General features: G+C 24.8%; 2 protein-coding genes across 5 annotated transcripts in view; both read right to left on the reverse strand.

The window, feature by feature from the left end:
- LOC129618493 (protein PFC0760c) overlaps window positions 1-9,991 on the reverse strand; it is a 47,877-nt gene extending 37,886 nt beyond the window's left edge. Inside the window, exons 1-11 of one of the 3 annotated variants that reach the window (XM_055533279.1) lie at window positions 9,816-9,991; window positions 9,391-9,648; window positions 8,655-8,871; window positions 8,460-8,589; window positions 6,679-7,656; window positions 6,430-6,555; window positions 5,958-6,365; window positions 2,947-3,211; window positions 1,715-2,181; window positions 1,082-1,660; window positions 163-968 (exon numbers count right to left, since the gene is read on the reverse strand). In XM_055533279.1, the coding sequence (XP_055389254.1) occupies window positions 163-968; window positions 1,082-1,660; window positions 1,715-2,181; window positions 2,947-3,211; window positions 5,958-6,365; window positions 6,430-6,555; window positions 6,679-7,656; window positions 8,460-8,589; window positions 8,655-8,871; window positions 9,391-9,648; window positions 9,816-9,883 (4,302 nt within the window). In that variant the 5' untranslated portion in view covers window positions 9,884-9,991. Of the gene's footprint in view, window positions 1-162; window positions 969-1,081; window positions 2,182-2,946; window positions 3,212-5,957; window positions 6,366-6,429; window positions 6,556-6,678; window positions 7,657-8,459; window positions 8,590-8,654; window positions 8,872-9,390; window positions 9,649-9,815 lie in introns of all 3 variants that reach the window. The other 2 variants (XM_055533280.1, XM_055533278.1) reach the window with 2 other exon arrangements.
- Window positions 9,992-12,346: 2,355 nt separating this feature from the next.
- The window catches only part of LOC129618472 (ABC transporter G family member 23), a 30,615-nt gene continuing 22,985 nt past the window's right edge, over window positions 12,347-19,976 (reverse strand). Inside the window, exons 3-11 of one of the 2 annotated variants that reach the window (XM_055533254.1) lie at window positions 15,525-15,839; window positions 15,242-15,443; window positions 14,884-15,171; window positions 14,719-14,817; window positions 14,201-14,588; window positions 13,881-14,130; window positions 13,672-13,732; window positions 13,246-13,577; window positions 12,347-13,107 (exon numbers count right to left, since the gene is read on the reverse strand). In XM_055533254.1, the coding sequence (XP_055389229.1) occupies window positions 12,933-13,107; window positions 13,246-13,577; window positions 13,672-13,732; window positions 13,881-14,130; window positions 14,201-14,588; window positions 14,719-14,817; window positions 14,884-15,171; window positions 15,242-15,443; window positions 15,525-15,839 (2,110 nt within the window). In that variant the 3' untranslated portion in view covers window positions 12,347-12,932. The remainder of the gene's footprint in view (window positions 13,108-13,245; window positions 13,578-13,671; window positions 13,733-13,880; window positions 14,131-14,200; window positions 14,589-14,718; window positions 14,818-14,883; window positions 15,172-15,241; window positions 15,444-15,524; window positions 15,840-19,976) is intronic. The other variant, XM_055533253.1, reaches the window with a different exon arrangement.

Consider the following 19,976-nt stretch of genomic DNA (forward strand, 5'->3'; position numbering starts at 1 on the left):
TAAATTAACATAAACTTAATTTTATAATTTTAAGTTATTATACATTATAATTAAATTTCAGAATTGTACTATAGATAAATCGTACGTATTTTTGCCGTATACAACTATGTAAATTATACAATAATTTTCTAAAATTTAATAAACTAATTAAAATACACATACCATTATTAAAATTGCCATTAATCTCTCTATATTTAATGAATATTTGGCAAAAATAACAGATTCCCGAGGAATTCTCATGTCATTTTCATTTCCATATAAAATTTTATTACATTGCATTATATCGTTTAGCATAATATTATAGAAACCTGATTTCAAAGCAGAATATAAAAAATTTCCAACAATAACTTGAACATCACCACGTAATACTGGATCAGAATGTTTGTAGAATAATAAAATATCGCTAACAAATTGCTTATTAGGATTTGGTGCTATTAACTTTTTCATTGGACTTTTCATCGGACTAACAATTTTATAAATATTTTTATCTTGAGTTTCTTTGGAAGTATCATCACTATTTGTTACTGTTTTAGAGTGTTTTAAAAGAGATTTCCTTCTTGGTAAAATCGGAGGTTTATCCTCACTAACATTATTAATCGGTATAGATATTTTTGTTAACACTTCAGGTGTTTCGTTAACGGTAACATGAAACTCTGTTTTCGAATCAATTACTTTTGGTTGAGGTATTAATTTACTTAACAAAGAAAATTTTGATTTGGGCTTGGCACCTTTTGATTCTTCAAATTTTGGTAAAACTTGTGGTGAACTTTTTAATTCAGATTTTAACTGGGAAGAATCGCAGCTCCGAGACATTGGATAATTTAGTAATATTTCTGTAGCTGTACTTTCACCAAAATGGTCATCTTTAATTTCTAATTCAAAATTTCCATTACTTTGAGAGTTACTCAATGAATCTTTAGGAGCAATTTGTGGAATAGCTTCTTCTATGGGTTGCAAAGGACTCTTCTCTGAAAATTTAAAAAACAAAATTAAATAACATAGTTTCAAAAAATACATATGCATATTTATATTCTTTTGTAATATTTGAAAAACTTCTAAATAAAAAAAAATTATAATTTACCCAAATCTTGACTGCTATTATTACTTGTAGATGTTGATGACATGTAATCTGCATTATCTTTTTCATTAAATTCTCTTATTTTTTCTAATTCAATTAAATCAAATTCTAATGGTATCTGTAAAGCTTGAGGCATTAGTTTTATACAATTTCCAATTACCATTAATGATAGATGTTTAATTGATACTAATACTTTTTGATCCGATATTAATGATTTAGTTATATCATTTGTAATTTGGCTACCAAAATATGGTGTTCCAGTTAACAAAAATTTTGTTGTAATTAAACGAATTGTATAATAAATAATATTTTGATCATATATATCACCAATTTCTAAATAGGGACCTAAATTATTTGCTGAAAATCCAATATTAGAAAGATTATTAAAAGGATTATATTTTTTACTTATATTGCTGCAATTACTATCTGTGCTTAGTGTTCTACTTCTAGCCATATTTTGACGTTTTTCGTCTTGTTTAAAATTTTCTTGTTGTTCACATTCTTTTTCTTCATTAGTTGCAATTTTCATCATGCTTTTTAGATTTTCAACTTTATCATAACAATCCGCCTTTATTTTATACACTGAGGATATATTTTTATTCATATGTATACCACTTTCATCCAATAAAACTTTACTTGAGGCATGAGAATCCTTTTTTTCATTATTCTTATGTTCATCTAAATTATAATCTTCATATTGATGGTGACTATGTTGTTGTTGATGATGTTGATGATGATTTGACTCTAATTCATTTTTTTTGTTTTGATTATTTGATTCAACATATTCAATTTCATCGTCGTTATCAACATTATAATTTTTGATGAAATTTTCCACAATATCTTTTTTTTCTTTTTCTGGTGATTGTTGTACGGATTGTTGGTGTTGATTTTCCTGTATTATATCTAAATCCTGTTCATTCTTAAGGATAAAATCTTGTGTTCCACTACTACTTTGATATGAAACGTGACTAAACATTGAGATATGAGAATTTATAGACTCTAGGGATATTGTATCATCATCAATTGTGGTCATATTTATTTTTCTTTCTATTTTTGGTGTTGTTACGGTTAATGTCGTAACTAAATTTGAAAATGCTGTAGAACTATAAAATCAAAAAAATTATAAATTTCATGCTTTCTGGTATTTTTAATATAAGAATATTTTGTTTTATAATATCTAAGTATTAGTAATATAAATATTTATTTAATGTCAAGGCTATGGAAATTTGGATTTCTATATCCTTAACTACTATAAGAAAATCAATTTTCTTTTTAAATAACAGCGGTATGTTATCAAACTATATAAAATTTTTTGACTAACTTTCAATTGCCAAATGCTTTTTCATTTTAATTTTGCAATTACTTCTAAAAATTTCTTCATTTATTGTAATTAAAATAGGTTTAATATACATTTAGCATCTTTTTTGTTGGAGACAAATAAAAAAGTTTATAAAACTTAATCATTCGCAGGCCTCAGAGATCTCATTTCAATTTTTAATAAGAAAAAATGAAAAATTACCCAAGTCTAGTCAACCGAACTTTATGATTGATGCACTCCTAGATAATCATTTAAGTTTAGCAATAATTTACTGTTAAAAAAACAGAAACATCTATAACTTTTTTTTTTTTATTAAATAAATCATTCAAAAAATGTTGACAAAAATTTCCAACAAGATTTACAATTTTTCCCCTTCTTTTTTTCTTTCCACATTCATTCACTTTTGTGCATTTCCGAATCCATATATGTGCATATACAATGAAATGCCGAATATAGGTATATTAACGTTACATAACAGTTTAATTTATAGTTTTTTTCATTTTGAAAATAACTGTTTATATGTTCACTAATAAAATTTTATTACACTTACGCTGTATCATAACTACTAGCGAGTGGTATTTGTTGATGTTGCCGTTTTTCATCTTTTGTTATTATACTTGATGTCATAGAATTACATCCTTCAATTTTTCCAACAGATTCTTCATTTGTCATGGACATTGTTAAAACTGGTTGTTGAATTTGATCTTTATTCTGATTTGGTTTATCGTTACTAGTATCAATGTTGATTTCATTTGTATTTGTTACAGATGATGAAGATTTTACTATTGATGGTCGAAAAAGTTTTGTGACTGATTCTATTATTTTTTTTTTGTTACAAATAAAAAATTCAAAGAAAAAAAAATATAATATATATAATATAGTTTTTTGGTTTATTTGTAAAAGAAGAATTTAATTGGCATAAAAAAAAATAAACTTTCGCATATACAAGTATATCAGAAATTATAATAAATGAATTGTATAACAAATTACATTTTCCATTTAATATACTGAATAATTCGAAAGTTTATAATCTCTAGGTTATGCGTACATATATAAAAAATAATAGACTTATTATAAACAAATTGCACTTATGTACAAATGAACAAAAACAACATATCTGAAAATTTGTTATGCTGTAAAATAGATGGATAACGTAGCCCCAGAAATAAGGCAGACAAATTTAAAAAAATTAATAACCTTTTTTGTCGAGTGAAATTTGAACTTTTCCAAGACAAAATGAATAAATGAAAATAGACATTATTTTTTACTCATTGGACCAGATATTCAGAATGGACCAGATTTAAATTTTACAATTTTGTATTTTAACTTTTACCTTAATTATTTCATTCAAATCACAACACTTGATACTAATATGAAAAATATCAAATTGAAATCTTATTAAAATTATGTGAAAGTAAATTTAGTTCATTCATATTTCATTTCTTTAATATCAGAGACCTTCCCACCCTAAATCTTATAATTTTCTCCAGACCATTAAGTACACAAATTCCCAGTTTATTTTATATTCCAATAACAGATTTTTTAAAAAATGTTGTAGTTAAATACCAATAATTATTAAAATCAATTATTTGAATTTCATATAAAAATCATAACCTTAAAATCATTTAAATTCTACATTATTTCGAAAATATGCAATTAATAATGACATGAGTTTAAAATTATTGCAATAGGCACTTTTGTTTACAACCAAATGACAAAGAACAAGAAGAAGAATTTTTGAGGCTATATCATAGTCTAGGCTATATCTATCTCTTTTGAGGCTATATCTATAATCTAGCTAAAATTTATTTTAATATTTTATAAGAATTTAATAAAAAATCTGTTCACATAACTAAATACATAAGTTTATTTTTGGGATAACATAAAATTGATCTCATATTACATAATAAAATAATTTCAAATTAATTTGAATTCAATATTGGTTGTATTTATTACATAATATCGCTTCAATATCCTTATTATAAAAAAGTTAGCAACTAAACAAGCAGCAAATTCGTCTTTTTTTTTAACAAAAAATATTTTTTCTTGTTTTGTTATTATTACTAAACTGGAAATTATATAATAATTTACAATAAAAAAAAATGTTCAACAACAACAACAAAAATTAAAATATAAATTAAAAAGCATGTTAGTAAACATTGACAAGGCATTCTAGTGCATGAAATTTTTTAAATATTCAATTCTGAGCAGTGTTCAGCACTCGGAAGTTTAACATTATTTTTTGACCCGCATTCATCATATACGATGCAATGGACATAGTTACAACAGTTTGTTTTTTTCTCGTCTCTTCCTCATTTAGTTTTCTCTCATAAAATGTTGAGGTCCTGAATATTTTTTTTGCGATTTTTTGTTTATGTTTTAATTTTTTTAAAAAGCATAAAAGAGGAAATAAAGGATTGCTAAAAAAAACGTTAATGCTAGAAGTTATTTGTTGGGATCTTTGTTTACTATTTTTTTTTCTTTTGTTTCTTTTTTATGTTTTTGGGAGAAATAAGAAGTGTTTTTAAGTGGAGAAGACAAATGGATTACGTGATTTAATGTTGAATTTCTTTTTGATTTTGTTTTCTGTTTTTTTTGTTTGCTTCTCTATTCATTTCACAATGACCATTGCTATATTAGATGTCCTTTCTGTTTTTTTTTTTGGATTGTTGCGCCTTCCTCTTCCCTTTTGTTTATTGTTAAAATATTTCGTTATTTTACAATTATTATGGAATTTTTTTTTGCTTTATTTTGGTATTATTATTCAGAAGTCTACACTTTGTATACTTAAAACTTGGATAGAATTTAAGGATACAAAATATACAGACTTTAGAATTTAGACGACTACTCATGGGAATGAATTATTTTGCTCGTTCCCTGAGTTTAATAGTATCATTTTATGCTAAAGGGTACCTTACAATAGAAAGAAAGTAAAAAGTTCCTTCTACAAAAAAAAGGGGTAAACAAGTCCTATAAAAAATGCAACTTAAATTAAAATTAAAAACAAAAAAATCTAAACCAAACAAGTTCAACATTGGACCAGGAGACACATGTATGTACGTATTATACAAGTAAATTTTTACATACATTTATGTTTTTTTAATATAATTATGATGATTTTATTAAATTTTAATACATGAAAAAAGTTTTTCTCCTTCGTATTCATTTTAAGGCAGGGATAATAATAATGTTTATCAAGTAATATTATGAAATTTATATTGCATTTTCGAATAATATTTGCACGATACTTACGGGTCCTATGTACATAAATAAAATAGTTTTCTGTCTGGAACATCATACTATGTAGATTACTCCCAAAAATATTGGTATTTATTATAATAAATGAACATATTCATCTAATTTATGACTATATGGATTTAATATAATTATTTTTTGATTAGAGAATTTTTCAACTAATTTCTTGTAATAATAAATTGAAAGTATTTCAATTGTTCAAAAGGAAGAATTACTTTATACTCCATTTTTAAACCACTAAAGCTTATTATTTACTTTGCTTTTAAAAAAGCTTTAAAAAAAATCTTATAGAAAATTATAACTCACCTGTATGTGAATTTGATAATAAACTATTGAAAAAAGATCCAATTGATTCTGTAGATTTTTGTAATCTCCAATCACTAGTAATACTGCTACTCTTTTCAGATCCAGGCTTCTTCGTCTTTTCTGTCAATTGTTCGCTATCTATCGTTATTTCAGATTCAAAATCAATACTATTAAATGACTCATTATCTAAGTCACTCAATAATTGTGATTTATCTTCTGATGTATTAATCCTTGAATGTGAATCATCATATTCATTTAATTCATTTGATAGAGTTGAAAACCCATCTAAATTTTCTTTTTCTTCCAAAAGTGCCCGTTCACCACTTTCTTTCAATACTTCCTCAACGGTATCCATTTGAGATGATGATGATATAAACGATGACACCATCATTGATAAGGATTTCGATTCTGTTTTCGTTGGAAAAAAGATATTTTTATTAAAAATTTTTTGATTTATCAACAATATCAATACCATCAATATCATTATTGTCATCAAATAGTTTCTTTGATTCATTTGTATCACTAACAACATAAGGAAGCATTGTAATTTGAATGTTATTTTTTTTATCACCGTTTTCGTTGACATCACCATCACTATCTGAAACATTTGAAATAATAATAGTTTCATTTTCATCATCTAAATTAATACTATTTTCTAAGGTATTATTTGTATCTACAATTTCAATTTTAGTAATCAAAGTAGATGAGGTGGCGCCATTACCAGAAATATTTTTAGTTATAGATAATGGAGATTCTATAACTAAACCGTCATCATCATCATCAACAAATAAATTTTTCGAAGAAATTTCTTCATTTTTGTTCTTATTTACGTTCTGTACAGTTTGTTGATGTTTATTCAGTTCTTCTTCTACGAGTGCACCGCTAAAATCATTGGTTATTGTTGTCTTGAGTGGTGATTTCCTTTTCTGTAAAGCACCGTCATCATCACACTCAGCGTTGTTATCATTATCATTGTAATCAATTGTGAAAATACTTTTGAAATGCTTCTTGCTTTGTTCTATTTCATTTCTATTTTTTAATTTATTTAGTTGCTCTTGCTGTTCATGATTTCCTTCAACATTCAATAAAGTGCACGTCTTTCGATCAGTGTAAGAGATGGTATTTAATGCTGTAGACTTAACGGGTGATTTTGTTGTTAAATGCGATGGTTTTGGGGGACGTGGCGGCGGGGTAGATAATGACATGTCGCATAGAGTATTCAGTTTTTTTTCATATAATTGAAATATTTGATTTTTCAAAGATTTCCTTTTCTTTAAAAATTCATTTTGCAGAAATCGTTCTTCATTATTACCAGCAATGAATTCATTACTTTGAGTAATAACACATTTATAAGGTTCACTACCATTAGTAAGAATTTCTACTAACTTCTCGTTTCCTGGTAACCGCATCAATATTGAATTGATAACCTCTAAGGATGCATTAATAATGGAATGATTGTGATTGTTAAGCAAATATAAACAAAAATCATATATTTCGATTATCTGAAGTACGTCAAAAGCTAAATTTTCAGATATTAGGATAGGAAAAAGTAAACGAAAAAATCCTAATACACCAAGTAAAGTATTAGTTTGTTGTTGTTCTTGTTGTTGTTGTGTCTGTGGATTTTGTTTATGCTCGTTTTCTTTTTCATTTCGTTTCTTTTGTATGCAATTTTCTCCTACATCATTTTTAAGAAAACCTATAAAAGAATTAGATGTTAAGTAAAAGAAAAAATTTATTTTGTTTGTAATGATGAATACAAAGAGGGAAAAAGAATATTATGCGAACATAATATTACATACATATTTCCTTCTTTTTATCGTAAATGTTATTTATCTATATAAAGTAATTAGTTAGTATTATAAAATTAAATGCATTAAATTGGAAAAGAGAATATTTTTAAGTTTAGTTTTCGTTCACAACGTGAGAAACTTAAGTAGTTCCTGCAAATAATTTTTCAACAATCGACCGTGATTATAACATGTTTTCATAAATCATTAAAATTATCTTTTTTCTCTAACCGCGAATGAACTAATAAAAAATGAGTACAACAGGTCATTTTTTTTTAATTACCTATGGTATAAACTAATCCAAAGGTGTTGTAAATAAAATTTCAAATTCCTATTCAGTTTCACGAAAATTTTAACATGCCACAAACTAGTACAGAAATGCCTCTAAGTGCATATACATTATGTACATACACCTATGTGTGTATGTTCGTCTAAAACATATTTTCTATAACTAATTTGAAATGAAATTTAAAGAGAAATCGCGGGAGTATGTATGGAGAGGATGTATAAGAAAGAGCTTCATTTAATTTTTTACATCTTCTTAAATCAGAGAGGACAATAAATAAATTAAATTACATGCTTAAATTATGACAAAATTCTAGAATAAAGAATATAAAACGTATTGAAAAACTGAACAATATCTAATCTGATAGAAAACAAGAATTTTAAATTGACATCATCTTAAAATTTGATGTACTGAAGACTTACTTACCAACACATTTATTAATACTTTGGCTAGCCATTTTGCTTTTATTTTTGGAATTCTCAATTAAAGTTACACACATTTGAGCTGAAGATCTTCGTTTTACAGGGCAATCTGATATAATATTGAGTAAAATTACCTAAAAAGGATTATTATTTTTATTTAAACACATTCTTAAACCCAAATATATAAAATATATCGTACTTCTAAAAGTTTAACTGTCTCATTATCGTTCAAACAAACTTGTAGATTTATTCCATAGCTTTCCATAAATTTGACCAAAGTTTCCTGAAGGTCCCGTTCCTTTCTTTTGACAATTAATTGTAATGGCGATAATAATTTAACAGCATACCATTTAACATGCTTCTCTTTTATTTTTGGACAATAGAACCCAAACAATTTCAAACAAATTCGAAGTGACCTTAAATTACATAAATTGTCAATATTTTATAAATAATAATTTAAAAAATTAAAGTGTACCTAAAAGATAGCGAAAAAGATTTATTAAATTAGTTTTCTATGAATAAAATTATATTAACATTTTGAAGAGTATTCGAAATATACAAAAAACAATACCTTAAAAGTCTACTTAGATATGTAATAAAAATAATTTTAAAGCATCTTTGAAACAAGTAACTTAGAGTCTACAAAATTATAATTATAAAATTAATCTAGGAACTTGAATATTTTGTATACAATATAATATTTTACAATACCATGTTGTACAGCACTTGATAAAATTGGTAAGTAACTTCCTATTATAATTTTTAAGATAATTTCATGGTCAAATGCATAATATATTTTTATATGAATTAAAGCAATTATTTGCTTTGTTGTTTAGTTGTAAAGAATTATTATAAGTTTCATTTAATTTTACAACTTATTTACCTAAAGGTATTTTATATACATAAACTAAAACTTACAGATTTAGAAAACCTACCTCTCATTTCCATTTTTCTTTATTTCATTAAATAGATCATGTAATATTCGGCTGACGCGGTTTGTTTCCATTGATCTAATCACCTTATTTAAATTTTCTTCGGCATTCATTCTTACAGGTGTATCTAAATCTTCACAAAATAACAAGAGAATTCCAATAGCATTACTACAATATTTTGCATAATTTGGTTGTGATGTCATTGCCGGTGAAATAATAAAATCAGATATTTGATGAAAATAATTGATTTTTTCCTTCGACCTAAAATATTTATTTTAGATAATTATAAATAATTAATTAATAAATTAAACAAAAAACTGTATATTTTTTCTTGGTCTTCTTAGACAAAGTACCTACATATATACATTATTTACTCCCACTTTTTTCTTTTTTTCAAATTTTCTTAAATATTTTTTTAATTTACTTACGTGCATTCTGTATTTCTTAATAATTCCAAAGTTTTCGTAAAATTTCCCACAATTGTAAGTTTCTCCATCGTGGATTTATTTTAATCGAAATTTTTAATTATTAATTAAATTTTTTAATAAAGATGATAAATTACATATTAGTGAAATTTGTCTTAATCAGCAACTTCCTTGTTTATGTTTTCATGAATAATTTCACTTAGCTAACCCAAAAAAATGTTCGTAATAAGAAACAGCTGTTAGATTTTCGTATGAGTGTTAGTAGAATATTTTATGAATTATGACGTTTATCCAATACAACAACCTAAAAAATTTTATGGTAATTCCTTATGGTATACAAAATGTTTATGGTAGTGACATCTGATGGCATAATAAAACATGTATAATGTAATTTTTTGTGGACATGTAATTTGTGAAACCTGTTTCATTATAAAAAATCAGTTAAAGTTTAGAACAACAAAGTATTCGAGAGATAATTTCCCAATTTCTTTCATTTTAAAGTTTTTTTTATAATTTTTCAAATATATGAACATAGTTAATATTTTTTAAACTTTAGAACAATGCTTAATGCATCAGGTTGAAAAAATTATACAATAAAGAGCGTATTTGAAGTATGAAACATCTTCATTAACTATTAATTAAACTGTTAATAACACTTACCTGTTTTTTTTAAAAGGTTGGATAGATATTAGAAGTTTTATGTGCATGTATATAAAATTTTAACAATTTTTATACCAATCTACATACATATGTATACATATGCATAAAGAAAATTAATATCGGAACAACGGTTACGCATCAATGGAAAAATTTGATTCCCTTAATGACGTTTATCTTCTTCGACAAACAATTTTTAATATTACCGACTATTTAGACAGACTAATGAGATATGTAAGTAATCAGAGACTAATGAAATTTTTTCGTATAGTCTCATTCTAAATGTTTTAATAAGGAGAAGTACAACAGCTTCCTAAAGCAATTAAAAAAATTATAGAGTCTGCAATTTCATAAACTAAATAATGTTGAAGTCTTACATTTTTTTTTACTTTTAGTATAGAGACCTACCCAATGCAGTTATAATGTTAATTTTTATATTATATATAGTATGTAAAAACAGCTTTAACTCTGAAGGTTATAATCACAGGAAAATCTGAAACACCTCTTACAGAATTAAACATAATTATTTAATTTTCAACTTCCAACAATATATATACCCTTATTCATTCGGCGAAACGGTAGGTAGGCAAGTCAAATGGACTATTCGAATCGAATGGTATTTTAAATTATGATCGGCGAATGCTTTCATTCATTGCCTGCCTATCAACATTTGGATCAAAAAACCTATCGAAAATACTAAGGCTTTTGCAAAACCAATTAAATTTTTCTATTCTTTAGCAATTACGGGGTTGTTGTCCATTAATTTATTTAAATGCTCGAGTTGTTTTTGATTCGTTTTTCTCACGCTTAAATTAATATTAATTAATTTTTACTTCAAGAATTTTTATACTCCAAATCCTATAATATCCGATAAAAAAAAAACTCGTGTATTTTTGGTTTTATTCGCCAAGCGTCTTACAGAATTTTCATGTGACAGATTTGACAGCTCATTCGCCTAAAATTTATTCGAATTCGCTATTCATAATATCAAAAATTCATATTCGCCGTTTCATTTGCTTCGCCGATCATAATAAGGGCCTGATAGAAAATACGTTGTTTACAAAATTATAAAGACAAATTAAAGAGTCGGCCATATGATAGATGACAAAAGAAACAGTAGCATCAAGAAATACTATAAATTTTTCTCGACTACACAATGCAGAAAACCTTCACTTTTACTGTCAAACTTTGCAAGGCAAGGCATTTATATAAAAAAATTGCCATTTCGCTAATTTTGGCCTGTGAAATTATACTATTTCATAAGAAGCTGAAAGCAAGCGAAGTAAGCGACTTAATTATTGAACCATTACCTTAAGAGATTATGTGAGATAATTTTGTTAAAATTTTAAAAAAGAAGATTACAAAATGCGGAAGACTTTTTTAAGTCAATTTTATATTTCTATGATGATGGATAAGATATTTAAAAAAAATTTAAAAAAAATTCGAAAAGACTGAATTTAAAATATTTTCCATTGGAAATTTTATTTTATTTGAGATTAATGGCGTTAAAAAGTGCCCCCTTTAAGTTTCATAAGAAGTCGTACGAAATATCTATTGTTCACCATTGTTGAATCGTCATAATCTCGCTGGTTTGTATTTTTTTCAGTCAAGAGCCGTCTTTTCACCAATAATATCTATTAATTTTGAGTAAATTTTTAAATAATACTCAGATTTCTCTGAAGAACACTTAAACATGACCCACGTACATTGTTTTTAAAAATTTTGAGTTTTTGCAAACGAAGCTTGTGTTTGGTAGCTTGGGATATCGAAAGATTAAAATATCCTTTAATTTGCAATTTAAATTTTTTATGATTCATTCAAATTTGAATTTTAAATTTTTAAAACTAAATTTTATTATATTCTCATTTTTGAATTTTTTTCCTTTTTTTATGTTTTGTGTTTTATTCCTTTTTTTGTACTTATAAATAAATTCTTTTTATTATATATATAATGTATTTATTTATGTATATAGTTAAAAACATTTTAACCACTAATAAAAATTTAAATATTTTGACTTTTTTAATCTCTATACAGAATTTATTTGTTTTAATTTTTTTTCTACATTTTTGTTTTTTTTTTTATATTAATTTAATTATATAATTTGTTTTCTGCAATACACCCATCAAACGTTCTTATATACAATTATTATATAAATTTACACATATATGTAAATATATATGTACATACATATACATATATATATATTTATTTAGTATATATTTCTAGCAGTAAATAATTTATTTTATATCTACAAAAATTTAAGCTTAAATTTAACTAATCGTTTTCTTTTTTGCACGAAAAAAAAAATTTAATTTTTTTAATTTTTCTTAAATTTTCATTTTCTTCTTTTTTTGAATGTACAAATGGTACAAAAATAAAAAAAAAAAAAATTGAATTGAAAATAATTACAAAAAAAAAAAAATAATAATTTTTTAAAAAAAAAAATTAAAAATAAAGTTATTCCTATCCACGTTTTGATCTTAAAATTATCATCGTAATCACTAAGAATAAAACAATCCATCCTAATGTCGCTAAAAATCCATAATATACATCGGCTTCATAGATTTGCCAACCCCTCGTTAAAATAGCACGCAGTGATGTTGTCGCCAATGTTAATGGCAGACACAGAGAAACATATCTAAAATTAAAAAATTAAGAACACCTCATTATATAAAACGCATAAATCATAAAATAATTTAAAATTATATAAATTTAATTTTAATAAAGTTCATCATCCCATATATACATATATTATATGAGTAAGTTCATTTCTCACCTCAGTACAAGTGGCATTCCTTCAATTGGCCATATGACACCAGATAATAATAATGTTGGATAAAATGAGCCTAATGCAAGTTGTATAGCATTTCTTTCTAATTCACAGAGAGCTGATATTACAAAACCGAAGCACATACCGCACATTCCTTGTAATAATGTTAAAAGAATAACCCAAAATAGTTCACCATTGTTTGTAACTTCGAATACAACTAACATGAATATTAATACTAATGCAGTTTGACCACACATTACAACGAATTGTGTAACAACATGTGAAAATAATATTTCACCGGGTGTTACACCAGCTACCCATGATCTATCCAACATACCCTAAAAATAAAAAAATAAAAAGAAGAAAATTTAAATATTTTCAAGTAACTCCTTTATATTTTTTATATGTATATATATGCATTTCATGTTTTACCTCAGTTCTTTCAATAATTAAAGCTGATGAAGTTAATGCGACAGCCAAAAAGAATACAATTCTAAAAAATTAAAATATTTTCAAAAGAAAATAATAAAAAAAAATAAAATTATATTAATTTTTATTAAAATAATATTAAATAATAATTATTATATTAATTGTATATGTGTATGTATGTATATATAAATATTTTTATTAAATAATCTCACGTCAAAATAACACCGGGCGCAACAAAATCAGTAAATGATGGATTCATTGTACCATAAATTGGATCTTTAAATTGTATTGGTACATCACCCAATTTTGGATTATAATCACAATCTTCTAGTAGACCCATAGCAAAATCACGATAAGCATATTGTAAATCACGATTTAATAATATACCAATTTGTTGATTTGACATATCTAACCATACTTTTAATTCAGATTCTTCAATAGTTTCTTCATCAGCATCACGTCCTATATTAATTAAATAGAATTGCATAGTATACCAAATTTTTTTTTTTTTTATCATATTTCAGTTAAATACCTAAAACCATTCTTGCAGTAAAAGCATCAGTAAAATTTTCCGATATATAAATGGCACCCCATGCTTTACCAGTTCGTACAGCATTTTTTGCATCATTTAAATCAACATAGAAATTTTTTATAACACTTGTATTTAAATGACTTAAATATCGACATGCTAAATCTTGAAAATGACATCCTGGTGTCCATTTACATTCTGATATTGAACCATTTAATTCACCATTAACTATTGCCATGTTCAGTCCACTTGGATCACGTCCAATTGCCATACAGAAAAGTATTACTTGCATAACAGGTAAAGCAAATATAAATAACATAACACCAACATTACGCCACATTCTTAGGAAATTTTTAATTAAAAGTGCTTTTAATTTACCACTTGTGGTTATCTAAATTTCAATAAATAGTAAAGTTTCATATGTTATTTTAATTTTTATTAAAGTTTTTGCATTGCCCTCGTTAGTATAATCAGGGCAGGGCAGTGGTTCTTGTTTAAATTAATTTTTAAAAATAACTTACATTATCTAAATCTGGGCATTTTGGACAATCTGTAAATGAACTTTTTGTTGGCTTTTGTTTTGGTACTGGTGGTGGTAGTGCCATTGGATCTTGATTAAGCTAAAATTATAAAGAAATAACATTTTCATATATTTTTTCATTTTAAAATGCAAATGATATACGAACCGTATAAACTGATCCATTTGCATCATTTATTAAAACTTCTTTACTCTGATGAAAATTTAAACCAACTATACCATCTTCACTTGTACCCGGTTTATCAGTTTTACTACCAAATGATAATGTATGTGATGAAATATTATTACTAAAATTAACTTCAGTTGCATCTGTTTTTTGGTTTTGTGCACGTGATAATTTTAAAAATACTTCTTCTAAACTAGTGCATTTGTATATTGATAATAAAACACTTGGTGATTCTTCGGCAAGTAAATGGCCAGAACGCATTAAACCAATCTAAAAAAAAAAAATTAATATCATAAATTAAATGAAATTTAATAAAATAAGTATTAAATTATAAACTTACTGTATGAGCTTGTCTAGCTTCTTCAATATAATGTGTTGTTATAATAACAGTTTTTTGTCCAGCTTTTGTTATATGTACCAAATGATTCCAAATACTTTGACGTAATAATGGATCTACACCTACTGTTGGTTCATCAAGAATTAATAATTCGGGATCATGCATTAAAGCTACAGCAAATGAAACACGTCTTTGTTGGCCACCACTTTATTAAAATAAAATAAAAGTGAAAATTCAATTTAATTAATTTTAATGTTGAATTTTTTTTTTCTAAATGAAATTATACCTTAAATTTTTAACTAAACGTTTTTCTGAAGGTAAATCTAAAAAATTTAATAAAAATTGTAATCTTTCATTTATTTCCTTTGATAACATTCCAAATATCCAGCCAAAATACATCATTGTTTCTTTTATTGAAAATTCACCATATAATGCAATTTCTTGTGGCATATAACCGACACGTTTACCAGGTACACCAGAACCTTTTGTACCCGGTCTACCACCTAATACAGAAATTTCACCCGAATCTAAACGACGTCTACCAACTATACATGATAAAAGTGTTGTTTTACCGCAACCGGATGCACCAAGTAAACCATATCTGAAATTAAATTAAAATAAACAAATATTTATTAAAAATTATTTTTAATTATATTTTGAATTAAAAACTTAAAAAGAAAATCCAAAACGAAAAAAAACTAAAAATTATTTATTTTATTTATTGAATTTTAATATTAAATTTTAAAGGTATAACAGTTAAGAATATTGAAATTATTAGAATACTTTAAATGCGTGCATAGAACATGTGCTTCAAATTAATTAATTTATAATTAATTACTTTTTTTTTCAAATCAGTGTTGCTCTTTCATGTATCATTAAAATCTTTTATATAAAATAAATTAATTTTAACCTCAATAACTTATTATAAAGCTATTATTAAGTATAATTATTAAAAAATATGCATAATTTAAAAATAATTAATTGAGGAATTTATTTTTTTATTCTATATATTTTTTTAAAAAATTACAATTTAATTGTAAAATTATAGATTTAATTGATTAAACTATTACTTAAGGTGATTTTACTCTAAAAAAGTACCAAGAATGTCAAATAAGTTAAATACATAATTTCTTTATAATAATTATCGCTTTGTTAATAATAAGCCTGCGCATATTATTTTGCATAAATCAATTACAAATAAAGTGCCTTTTCACATATATATTATAGTAATATATAACACAATTAAGAGCTCATGAACCTGGAGATATAAAATTCGATAGTTCAAGAACTGTTAATTGCATTCAATTCAACCAGCTTAAAAGTTAAAAATAATTTCCTCTTTGATTGTCATATTAAAATGTTGAGATTTTCTTTAAAATTAAGTTATTAATAATTTTTCTTAGTAATCGACTTCATGATAAAGCAATACCTCCAAAATCTCTATGTTGCACTCTTTTCTCACTTAATTTCTGTAATATATCATCTTATTTTTAACATTAGTGCTATTAAATTTCTTAAATATTATCCAATAAATTGAAATTTTTTTTTGGAATTTATTCAAATGTGATTTCTCACCGCTTGCTTAATCTTATCACTGATTGGATTTTATTTTTAAGTATTTAATATTAAAATGATATTCACTATTAAAACAATATATTACAATTATTGTAACAAATAATAAAATCTTTGCCGGAGGATGAAGAATTTTAATACAGAACTTAAGACTGATTTGAAACAATAATTAATATCGGAATCAAATCTATATCTGAGATTAAATAACACAAAAGATTTAAGTGAAAAACTTGAATAATAATTTTCTCGGGATTTTAATTAAAGCAAATTGAATAGGAATTGCAGTAATATTTATAGGGAATCAAATAATCAAATTTAAATTGGAAATTAATAATTATAAAAGTTGGAAAATACAAAAATTATTACAAATTTTTTCTTCTTCACGTATAATTTAATATTTATAAAAGAGAACAATGAACATTTTCTTTTGTGTTAAAGGAAAAATTAGTGCATTTATTATGCTGTTCAAAAGCTACGTGTTTCATAAAAATATCACTCATTATTATGCAAATAATTCCAACCGCATTTATCATTTAATTTCATCCATTCATTAAGACATTATGATTATATTACTACTAATTTTGTTCTTTAAAATTCCCGCAAAATAATATACGTAGTAAAATGAAAATTTTTAAATAATTTTATAACTATATTAATTTAAATGTTATATTAATTAAATTTGTATAATTTTAGACTATAAGAGCACACAGCTATTAGACTATTGGTTAATTTCTCAGCCCTAATGTGTCTGAAAAAGATTTTCCCAAATAAATTCTTAAAATTTGCGCGAACAAATTTTGAAACTTGCTAAATTTTCAAACTGACTAATTTAAACTTTATTTTATAAATTGATATAAGTTTTATAGGATTGTTTTATTTTAGAAAAACACTGTTAAATACTACAATCGTTACACTGTACTATAAATATTTATTAATTACTTCAATAATAGTATCTTCATCATACAAGGCAAGTCTTCATAATAGCATCTGCATCATATGGCAGGCCAAATTAAACCGATTAAGCCCAAACAAAATTTTCTAATTAAGCATTTTATAGCTAAACTAAAAACAAGATTTTACAAATAGAACGTTTAATTAATCAAATTGGATTAGCCGTGTAGCGTGTATAGAAAAAAAAATCATCCAAAAATTTATTTCAAAATGAAAGGGCACAATTTCTATTACGCAAAATCGCATAAACTTTAATGTCTCTTCTTTTTCCTCATGAATTTTCATTATAAAATTTTATAATATTCATAGAGTACTCATAGATCACACAACAATACAAGTGAATTACATTTTATCTTCAATCATATATATTCGTACATACATATGTACATAAATACATATGTATGCACAAATAGGTTGATGAATAATCGCGTTTTTGAGTAATCGCGCTTTTTTTTTATCACAAAGTGCCCATAGTACTTTTGTATACATAATAACTTTAAAACTATAATACAGTTGAAATATATTCGAAAAGAAATTCATTTTTGTTTTTGTTCATATTTAATGCGCGTTTTTCATTTTAAATAACTTTGACCAGATTTGAAGTTTTTGGCATTGACCTAAAATTAAAATTTTCTATTCGTTATGTGGTTTTTATTTTAATTTCTGTTTTTGTTTTTTTTTCATATTTTTTTAAATTTTCGTAGAAATTTAAAATTAAAAAAAAATATAAACCTTATATTCACATAATATTTTTGAAAAAATAATAATAATAGTCATACATACGTACATGTATATGTAATACATAGACACTGATCGCTCGTAGATGGCTTTGTATATATGGGCGGTTTAATAAATAGAGTGTCAAAGCTGATATAAAAACAAAATGTAAGCAAAAATTAATGAAAGACTCAAAGTTATATAACAATAGTAAAATTTTTTATTTTTTTTTTAACTTTCATTATGCTTTTTCTTCTCTTATAAATTTTGGGAATTTTATGTTTAAAAAAATTGTATAATTAATTGTATTCGTCATTTTCGTACTATAATTTGTACTCGTATATAGTAAGTTGCGGTATATAGGGTATTGTGCCTAAACATATTTATTTTCTAAAAATATTAACGGCGTCGATTTTTGGTAACGTTTAGAGTTCTCTTTTAAATTTAAAATAATGTTATTCAAGGGCATGCACATAACTACTTAGTTATATTTGTTGTTTAGTAGCAGTGCCAAAATTTAGTTGACAATAATAAAATTTTGTAACTCTGTGCGGTTTGTATGAAATGATCAAATTATTAATGGAGTTGTGTGATAGCTATAGAAAAAACTTATATAATCACAATCAAATTTTATTGGAAGAGTGGCCCTACCTTTCCAGCAATTTTTATATAATTTGAATACTATATAGTTTTTTACTGTTATATGTGATTTAAACCTAACGCTTTGAATTATCCCAAATTAGATAGGGTAATTGGGCTAAAATTATTTTTTTAATTGATGACAACTTTGTTAGGTTTTTGAGTTATTGCTGGGACAGACATTCCTAAATCGATTTAAAATTCGATGCCTAGATTGAAAACCCGTTCCTGTGTCTGTACCTGAAACGCATAGGTCTTGTAGCGTTACAAGTGAAGTGGTAAATTTGTAATACCCTTCGAATATTAACCTCCAAATATTTTAATAAAAATTGTTTAGAGAAAAAAAGTTCGTTTTCCCATAATAAGCTATACGACGTTAGAATCATAGCTCATCTAACAATGTAAATAAATCTTATACAGAGCTGCCTACAATTCCCTTTACTATTTATCTTAATTTTAATGTTACGTTATCAATTGATTGAAAGCGGCAACAAAAAAAGAAATAATAAAATTTGAAAAACATAAGTAATATATATCCTATAGTTGTCATTCTTTTAAGTTCTTATAAAATATTGTAATAAATTTTTTTTTTCTTAAATATATTTCGAAAGCATTTTAAAATTACATCAATTCATTAAATATTAATTATTTACAATATAATTATCATCTAATATAGATTTTGCGGCCATTAACGTTTTTCAATTATACACATATATATACATACATAGATAGTTAATGCTCAAAGTACAAAATACAATACGGATATAAAATATACATACATACATACATACAAATAATATATAATAGGCATTTATGATGTGTATATACTAATGTATTTGTTAATGTAATTAAATACAAA

This window comes from Condylostylus longicornis, unplaced genomic scaffold (assembly GCF_029603195.1).
Source record: "Condylostylus longicornis isolate FDR11 unplaced genomic scaffold, ASM2960319v2 ptg000007l, whole genome shotgun sequence".
Lineage (NCBI taxonomy): Eukaryota > Metazoa > Arthropoda > Insecta > Diptera > Dolichopodidae > Condylostylus > Condylostylus longicornis.